The sequence below is a fragment of the Benincasa hispida genome, chromosome 2, assembly GCF_027475165.1.
Source record: "Benincasa hispida cultivar pf3 chromosome 2, pf3_genome.v1.1, whole genome shotgun sequence".
Taxonomy (NCBI): Eukaryota; Viridiplantae; Streptophyta; class Magnoliopsida; order Cucurbitales; family Cucurbitaceae; genus Benincasa; species Benincasa hispida.
Window position 1 is genome coordinate 69,083,240 of NC_143479.1, and position 9,085 is coordinate 69,092,324.

At 34.1% G+C, this 9,085-nt stretch overlaps 2 protein-coding genes across 2 annotated transcripts; one reads left to right on the forward strand and one right to left on the reverse strand.

Moving 5' to 3' along the window:
- Positions 1 to 254: 254 nt before the first annotated feature.
- Positions 255 to 6,148, forward strand: LOC120071794 (26S proteasome regulatory subunit 6A homolog). Its single transcript, XM_039024176.2, has 10 exons — positions 255 to 571; positions 824 to 940; positions 2,749 to 2,856; positions 3,801 to 3,992; positions 4,368 to 4,559; positions 4,917 to 5,035; positions 5,146 to 5,233; positions 5,369 to 5,488; positions 5,581 to 5,721; positions 5,817 to 6,148. Exons 1-10 carry the CDS (start codon positions 455 to 457, stop codon positions 5,892 to 5,894), a joined length of 1,272 nt encoding a protein of 423 aa, XP_038880104.1. The 5' UTR covers positions 255 to 454; the 3' UTR covers positions 5,895 to 6,148.
- A 446-nt stretch (positions 6,149 to 6,594) lies between these two features.
- On the reverse strand, positions 6,595 to 8,223 carry LOC120071795 (Methionine sulfoxide reductase (MSS4-like) family protein). The gene is made up of 5 exons (XM_039024177.2): positions 8,077 to 8,223; positions 7,685 to 7,758; positions 7,278 to 7,406; positions 7,034 to 7,191; positions 6,595 to 6,895 (listed from the first exon to the last, which is right to left on the reverse strand). The coding sequence occupies exons 1-5, from the start codon at positions 8,102 to 8,104 to the stop codon at positions 6,778 to 6,780; spliced, it is 507 nt and encodes a 168-aa protein (XP_038880105.1). The 5' UTR covers positions 8,105 to 8,223; the 3' UTR covers positions 6,595 to 6,777.
- Positions 8,224 to 9,085: the final 862 nt, after the last annotated feature.

A 9,085-nucleotide genomic window follows, 5' to 3' on the forward strand; every position in this document is an offset into this window, starting at 1 on the left:
ATTTGTGGTTCTAGAATGTCTAGGTATGGTGTATTTCTGGTATTGATGTTGTTTTTGAAGTTAGGGTAGTTTTTTCATTTACTAATTAGTATTTTTTATTATATAAATTCATTTTGCTATTTTTATAATTTTAAAATTTCTTTTATCATTTTTCCAAATGAAACTTTAAATTTACTATTTCTGTTGAAATCCCAATCTCATTGTCTTGTTAACCCATATTGTTACCCCCTAGTTTGTGGATGAGAAAGCCCACTAAGGCCCAAGCCCACGTATTGAGACCCGTTAGAGTGATTCCGCTCCCGCATCGCCTCTTTTCTTCTGCAACAAGTTCACTTTGAACTATAAACCAACCTCTATCTCAACTCAGCTTATTTCTAATTCCTTCTTCCTCAGAATTGATCGGAGAAATTCCGCCTTCAGTTTTCGTGAACTCACTCATCCGATTCGGCTCCAAATGGCGACTTCTATGGTTGAAGATACGAACCTCGAAGAAGACCAGTTGGCTTCGATGACCACTGACGACATCATTCGGGCTTCTCGTCTTCTTGATAACGAGATTCGGATCCTCAAGGTCTCATAATTTCTATTCTCTTTGTTCATATTATGTGCGCCTCTGTAGATACCGATGCGATTGAAGTTTCTCTTATGATGCTAAATACGTAGTGTGTGTGTATATGTGAAACGTTTTCATTTAGGAATGAGTTTGGTGCCCTTGAATTTTGTGAGCGAGAAGTTTGATATGTGAAATGTTTGATGGACATCACCGTTATCTGTTAATAAACGGTGATGGTATCTGATTTTGTTCAATTTTTGAGTTTTGAAGGAAGAGATGCAAAGGACAAATTTGGAGTGGGATTCTTTCAAGGAGAAAATTAAGGAGAACCAGGAGAAAATTAAACTTAACAAGCAGCTACCTTATTTGGTCGGGAATATAGTTGAGGTAATTTCTCTCTTCATATGTAGATAGTTGGTTTTCTCTTCTTCAGTCTATATAGTTAGAAACTCTATTAGTTTTCAAAACTGTGATTGTGGGCTTATCATTTTTTTTTTTTAATTTTAATTTTTCAAATTTTGTTATCATTACGTCGTTGAAGTGTTCTCGAAGATGGTCATGTTCCTTCTCCCCTCCCTCCTCCCCATCTTCCCCCTCATGCTGCCTCCGACCATGGACTGAGCCTCCAGCTCCTTTCATGGTCTCACTAGCCCCCTATTGGAAATTGGATTTAAGAGATTATTGAAGGATTGTGAAATCAATCACTGAACGGGCTTATCATCATCATCGTCATCACTTTATTTTGATGAAAAGCAATTTCATTGATGTATGAATTTTACAAAAAGGATATACAAATCCATGAATATTTGTTATTACAATAAGCTATCCCAGTTGTATACGATACAACATAATGAATGAAAAGGTGGAAGAAAGTGTCGCGAGGATGATCCTTGTCCATAAGTCTTTATGCTTTCTTTCCTTTCATAGTATCCAAAAGAAAGCACGAGATATATGAGACCACAAAAGATCTTTGATCTTCTTGGAAGGGTGACCCAAGAATGGAGATAATGTAAGCCCCTCCGTGTCTCCAATATTTGTTGTACTTCAGATGGTGATGTTGGGTTTTATCACACAAATGGTGTTTCTTTCTGTGAAGTCTTTGCTCAATAGCCTTGAACACTTGACAAAAACTTTGAGCAAGGTGATTACCCTAAAATGGTGAAATTCTTCGTTTGGGAGCTATCTCACAAAGTTCTGAACCCAATTGATAGGCTTCAGAGGCTCATCTCCTTCATGGCTGTATCTCCAAGCTGGTGCATCCTATGCAAGCACAGTGGGGAGGATCAATCTCACGTATTTATTCACTGCCCTTTTGCTCAAGGTTTTTGGAATGATGGAAAGCTTGGGTTTGGCTTCAGCTGGTTGTTTGTGCTTCCAAATTATCCACATTCTCTCCTCAATATCCCCTATTGGGTAATCTCTGTATGGAAAAGGAACTTTTGTGAAAGAACCTTATAGGTGCCTTTTGAGGTCGATATGGATGGAAAGAAACAACCGGATCTTTGGTACAAAGGAAAAGGAGTACTTTTTTCTAAAACTATACTTTTCTTTAGTTTTAGAATGATGTATCTTCCTTGCTATACGTAGTGTAAATTGAATTCTCTGTTTTTCTCTCATAGTTTTCTACCCTTTTGACCAATTGGGTTTGGTTTGGGGATCTCTCTCTCACTAGTTTGTAAGTTTATTAATTGATGAAATTGTTTCTTATACAAAAAAGAGAGAAAAAACTGTGATTGAGTGAGTTGTAATATTATGGGTGTTGTGCACCGATTTTTCTTTTATGCATGTAAAAGGAGGCAGTTATTTTTGAGAAAAATGCTGATGTGCAAGTGACAGAGAATAATAAATCAATTTGAGAACATAACTTTGGAAATTAGTGATCAAAACATGCTTTTCATTGGTATTTTGTTCTAGAGAACAAACTGCTGTGCTTAATAGCAACTCTCAACCAAACACCCCCAACTCTATGTAATATTTTATTATGCTGAGAAAAGTTCATTATAAAAATAAATGGATCACGGATTTTATTTATTATTTATTTTTATTTCTAATGGCTACTAAATTTCTAGGGAAAAAAAAGATCGTGGGTATAATTTCTACTACTCTGGGCTTTACTCAATATTTTTATCTATATATTTCATGTCATGTTTTCATATTTTTGAAACTCAACTCTCCATATGACATTCATTCTATAGATTCTGGAAATGAACCCAGAGGATGAAGCTGAGGAAGATGGTGCAAATATCGATCTTGACTCACAGAGAAAAGGAAAATGTGTTGTGTTAAAGACATCTACTCGCCAGGTGAGTTACGCTTCTGCATTAATGAATAATCTATTAGCTATCAGAGAAATGGCAAAGAAACGGTACAGCTACTGTAATAGCCTGAATAAATCTAAATTCTATTGCTCTATTTTCAATGTAGTGGTGTTTTACTTTAAAGGGGATTATGTTAGCTGCACTGTTTTGTATGTTGAATTATTTTAAATATTCAAAACAAAACATGTATGAAGATTTCCCTTATATTTTTTCGTTTTTTCTTAAAGAAAATTGGTCTTTTATAGTAATAATAATAATAATAAATCATGTATGAAGATGTTGCAGACTCCTTCCTACCTTTCACCCGAATACTAAGCTATTATGAACGCTTTCCAAATGCAGTAGCTAGACGGATAGGATTGTTATTAGGGATAAAATAGTTATTAGTTGGGAGTTTGTTATGAATTTATTTATAGATAGAGGGAAGGTGAAGGAGGAGGATTGACAATATTTTGAGTTTGAGAGAGATTTCAAAAGAGGGAGGAGGGTCCATCAAACACTTGAGTTGTTTGGTAGTTGTCAATAAACCGTTTCCAAACACATTAGCTAGACCTATACCTACTCTGGAGTCTGGACTACCGTACTACAGTTCCACTAACATTCACAGACAACTTTTACTAACTTCCATAGGTGCTTTCTCTTTATTGCCCCTCCTCAAGTACGTACTCAGTTGCGGGTTTAACAATTTATAACCTTGTTATGTTATAGCACTATCACTCGAGTATTAACAAACTAAGATTAGTTGGTTAGATTTTTGAAAACAAACATAATAGTGGATTTAGATACTCTTTGTTCTTCCTTTCAAAGATTTCATGCTTGATTCAATTTATTGCCCCTGTTTTTTATTAGCTGCACAAGAGTTCTAATTCATTATATTCATTTAAGCTCTGGACCATGTAAAATCCTAACGTGTTTTATTTTGACTGCAGACAATCTTTTTACCTGTTGTTGGGCTTGTTGATCCTGATAAATTAAAACCTGGTGATTTAGTTGGTGTAAATAAGGATAGTTACCTGATCTTGGACACTCTACCGTCTGAGTATGATTCTAGAGTCAAGGCAATGGAGGTTGATGAAAAACCAACTGAAGATTACAATGACATTGGAGGGCTGGAGAAGCAGGCAAGCTTCTAGCCTAAGGAGTTGATAAGTAGGAGTAAGGAAGTAGGGGTTTGTGAACTGGAGTTTGTGGGTCCCACTATTAAAAAACATAAATTTTTTTTATATCTTATCAACTCCTTACACTGTGGGCCCCAAGAGTTCACAACTTCCTAGATTTCATAACTACTCCTCACTATTCCACTCCTTACCCAAACACCCCCTAATTGTTTTAAGGCACCCCTTATATGAACAATGAACATGCCGTTGGTTTTAGTCAAATAATTGTACAAATTAGATTGTTTGTCTGAATTGTTCTTAGTATTTTAATTGATTCAAGAATTTTTTAAGGCTATTATCTATGTCTATTAACTTGTTTAATATTCCAACTTCCCACAGATCCAAGAACTCGTTGAGGCTATTGTTTTGCCAATGACTCACAAGGAGCGTTTTCAAAAATTGGGAATTCGTCCACCCAAGGGGGTACTGTTGTATGGTCCTCCTGGGACTGGGAAAACATTGATGGCACGTGCTTGTGCAGCTCAAACGAATGCAACATTTCTGAAGCTTGCTGGCCCCCAACTAGTCCAGGTCAGCAGTCATTATCCCCTGAATGTCTGAAATTGTGGGTTGACTTTAATGTAGTGCTTTGTTGTTAGAATTCTGTCTTCCCAGTCTCTCTTTTTCATTTCAAGGGTTTTGTTGGGGAATGGATGGGTGATAATTGTTAATTTGCATAGCGAGCGAAGGTGTTACTTTACTCTTCCTTCATCCTTATTCACAAGAAATTGTTGTGGGGGCATGTGTTCCTTCCTCTCATAGTATCTGATTGGCTTGTGATAATTGAATTGACTGTGGGCCTGCTAATGATGTAGATGTTTAAAGATTGTTGCCATTGTTTAATTGTCTGGGCTGCTAACTTTATAGATGTTCAAAACTTGTATGCAGATGTTTATTGGGGATGGTGCAAAACTTGTACGTGATGCATTTGAGCTTGCAAAAGAGAAATCTCCCTGTATAATTTTTATTGATGAAATCGATGCTATTGGCACAAAGCGGTTTGATAGGTAAGCTAGAGTTAATAACTAATATTTTAATGAGGATAAACCTAGATAGCTTGTAAATCTATTTTAGGTCATTATGCTGACTATGATTATTGCCTTGTCCTCTACTGCAGTGAAGTGAGCGGTGATAGGGAGGTGCAGCGTACCATGTTAGAGTTACTCAATCAGTTGGATGGCTTCAGCAGTGATGAGCGTATCAAGGTTAGTTTAGTCCACCGATTGGATAGGTTTACATGGAGAGTTCATTAGTATCTCTTTAAAGAAATTGTACCTAGTTACATCGGTTTGTTTGCCTCGTTAGTACCACTGAAGCAATAAGTTACTTCTTAAACACAGGTGATAGCAGCAACTAATCGTGCCGATATTCTGGATCCAGCCCTAATGCGATCTGGTCGATTGGATCGCAAGATTGAGTTTCCACATCCCACTGAAGAAGCAAGGGCCCGAATCTTGCAGGTTCTCTAATTTAAGAATACTCCATTTCTCCTTTTCAAGAATCTCCCACTTTTGTTCGGTTCTTATTGAACTTTAAAAATTGGTATTTATAGATCCATTCTAGGAAGATGAATGTTCACCCAGATGTCAATTTTGAAGAGCTGGCTCGGTCCACTGACGATTTTAATGGTGCACAGTTGAAAGCTGTTTGTGTAGAAGCAGGCATGCTCGCACTGCGCCGGGATGCAACCGAGGTGCTTTTGTCTCTCTCTCTCTCTCTCTCTCTACATATATATGTAGTTATATGTAGTATATGTATTTTAGCATGGTGGTTTGATATGGAATACAGGTGAACCATGAAGATTTCAATGAAGGTATCATTCAAGTTCAGGCAAAAAAGAAGGCAAGCTTGAACTATTATGCATAAGACTTGTTCCTTGCACGGTTCTTTTGATAACATGGCAGGTTACTCTACCCTTCTTTTACTCTTAATTAGAAGTGAACAATATCTAAATCGAGCAGTTTATTGCCGCTTTGTTATTTTGAACCAAAATATATAGAAAATGTAGACTATGTTTGATAGTGCTACGGAAAGGTGTATTTAGGGTGTTATTGATTTGGTTTTTGGCCAAAACTAACTCAGAGCCGTCGTATAAATTTTATTGTTAAATTAAATTAAAATCGAATCGAATCTATTTAACCAATTGATTATTAAACCCATGGAAATGAGCCACCAAACTGATCAAGATTAAATGGATGACTCGATTAAAGTTATAATTAAGGAAAGTTAGCTATCTTCGTTATATACCTAACCAAAAAAGTTCATTTTATAAACTGCCACTTCTATTTATTGATTTTAAGAAGGTTAAATATATAATTTTCATATTATTATTATTATTATTATTATTATTATTATTATTATTATTATTATTATTACTACTACTACTACGAGTGAGAGTATGAGGATATGAACTTTTGACCTCAAAAGAGAAAGTAACTACTGAATAATTCACTCGACATTCTTGATCTCATTTTGATCGCATATTTTTCTTAAATCAAGTAATACGTAAAAGTCGTGATTGATTGGACATATGAAAATATATTGATAAAATTAACACTGGTGTAACTTTATTTTTTAAAGATGATATATTATATTATATTTCCCCATTGGGGGCATAAACTTAATGTAAATTCTCAATTCTTCCAAAAAAGAAAAAAAGAAAAAAGAAAAAAGGAAAAAGAAGAACTTTGATAATGAACTTTAAAAAAGTAAAAAGAAAAGTATTTTGTTGAAAATGGATGGGATTCCTTTAACATTTGACTTCCTTCAACCCATAGGCAATATAGATAAAGGTAGGATCAGTTGCTCCTTCTTTGTAGTATGCAAATACCATAGACCCATCGTCATGCATTCCTTCCCCTACAAAGCTGCATAGAAAAACAAACATTAACTCATCAATTAAAGACATTTTTGCAAACTTGGCTCTTATAAAGCCAACCATGGAAAAATAAGTGAAGATATCATATAGCCTAAATTAACCATTAAAATTAGTTATTGGAACTTACAATTGGAGGTCATTGATCTTTGAAATCAGAAACTTGGTTGCCTCTGGAATATGCTTCTTAAACAACTCTAGTTTTTCTTCCTCCAATTTGGGAGTTAGCAACTTGATGTATCTTTTCATGTATGTGATAAATTGCTTCTTGTCAAATGGAGGTTGTTCCTGCCAATAATACATAACAAGTTCTCTTAGCAATTCAAAGGCAAAACTTGAAGGGTATGCAATTAAAAAGACAAATAATTTCTTACCTGAAGTCTAAATGTGTCAACAATATCCACAACCTTGACAGCTTGATCATCAACACCTTCATCCTCATCGGCACCCTCAGCAGACGGGTTAGCCCCGATGTCTACGTCGATCGCCCCTTGTACAACCCACTGTCATTCAAATGTCCCCCCCCCCCCAAAAAATAAATAAATAAATAAATAAATAAATAAAAGCCAAATGAGAATCCCAGAAATAATTGAGAGATTTGAGAAACAAAAGGAAAACCCTTGGAAAAGTTTTTATTATTTGTTGGGATATCACCCTGAAGAATATGCACATTGATATTTTATACCATAAGAATGTTTTCTTTTGTTCCCATGTATTTGTTGATTTATTCATCTTGGAATGAAGCAAAAACAAGCACCAAAATATAAATTAATTCCCTTACCTTTCCTTCCACTTCCCACAGCATCCCATTCTCAATTTCATTGTATGGAAAAGAGTCTGAAAGAAGTTCATCACCTGAAAGTTCAATCAAGAAATCCAATCAAGCAAAAGAACAAAAACATAGTTATCTAATGGAGTCGTAGTTTTTAAAACCGTGTTTTTGTTAGTTGAGTTTGGTTAAATTATCTAACTTAGGCCTCGTTAAGAGTCGAGAAGAAATAAACTTAATTTTAGAAAACGGAATACTACGTTTTCGCTGAATCATTTGTTTTAAGATTTCATAGCAAAGTTACAAAGAACACGACAACGAAATAAAGAAATAAATCGGAAGTAATTTAAGAAGCAAAAGGAATTGAGGAAGAAAGAAAGAGATTGAGAGAGAGAGAAAGAAACCTGTTAGTAGGTCTTGGTAGAGAAGCATGGCTCTGGCTGCCAATAGGAACAATCAAAGAACAAAGGAGTTTTGCGTTGTGAGAACGCTATAAATCTCTTACTATTTATAGCACACAATTACAATTAGACGTAACCCCAATAGGAATAGGATTGTCAAATTACTATTCCCTAATTACCAAATGACCCTCTCCGTTTCTTCTTCTTCTTCTTCTTTTTTTTTTTTTTTTTTTTTTTTTTTTTTTTAATAAAAAAATTTAAATCCTATTTAATTTACATTTCTTTCCTAAATAAGATTACATTTATCCTTTTCAAACGCCATTCTTTCACTTTATATTCATTTTATATTTGTTCAAATATCATTTTAAAATATCTCTATTATTTAACCAATTTTACTAAAAAGTAACTTTCATGGTGAACAACTAAATTTAAGATGGATAAATTACAAAAACTACCCCTAAAGTATGGTGGTAATTGCAGTTATACCCTCAAACTTTCTATTTTAAAAATCAACCCTCCAATTTATATAAATGTTAAAATTAGGTCAAATTGGACCTTCAAACTTGCATATTTATATGAGTTTAAGAGTTAGGTTTTGTCATTTATAGGTCCAACTTCTACAATTATTGTAAGGTTGAGAGATCAATTTTAACAGATATTACAATGGAATTTCAGACAACCATTTAGTATCTATGTTTGTTTCATAGGATTTCACTTTTTAAAACCCAGGATATATATTATTATCCAAGGAACTTTAATATCCATATGACTTGGGTTTTTTAGTACCCTCCACACTTGTTGGATTTTTATATCTCGGACTATTAGAATCTGATTAATTAATAAATTAGTATCAATTAATTATTACTATTGATTTTAATTAATTATTAAATATAAATATATTATTTAGTCTAAATAAATTTCAACTAATATATTTACCATTGATATTTTATGTTATCTTAACTATTTAATATAAAACTTCATAATTAATTATTAATATTCTAATTAATTTATA

Excerpts from the sequence above, each read along its gene's own strand:
- LOC120071794 (XM_039024176.2), top strand. The coding sequence starts at position 455 with ATGGCGACTTCTATGGTTGAAGATACGAACCTCGAAGAAGACCAGTTG. Across the intron at positions 572-823 it reads ACGAGATTCGGATCCTCAAG|GAAGAGATGCAAAGGACAAA; the intron begins GTCTCATAATTT and ends TGAGTTTTGAAG. Across the intron at positions 5,722-5,816 it reads TGCGCCGGGATGCAACCGAG|GTGAACCATGAAGATTTCAA; the intron begins GTGCTTTTGTCT and ends TATGGAATACAG.
- LOC120071795 (XM_039024177.2), bottom strand. The coding sequence starts at position 8,104 with ATGCTTCTCTACCAAGACCTACTAACAG. Across the intron at positions 7,407-7,684 it reads TGTGGGAAGTGGAAGGAAAG|TGGGTTGTACAAGGGGCGAT; the intron begins GTAAGGGAATTA and ends TTTGAATGACAG. Across the intron at positions 6,896-7,033 it reads AAGATCAATGACCTCCAATT|CTTTGTAGGGGAAGGAATGC; the intron begins GTAAGTTCCAAT and ends TTTTCTATGCAG.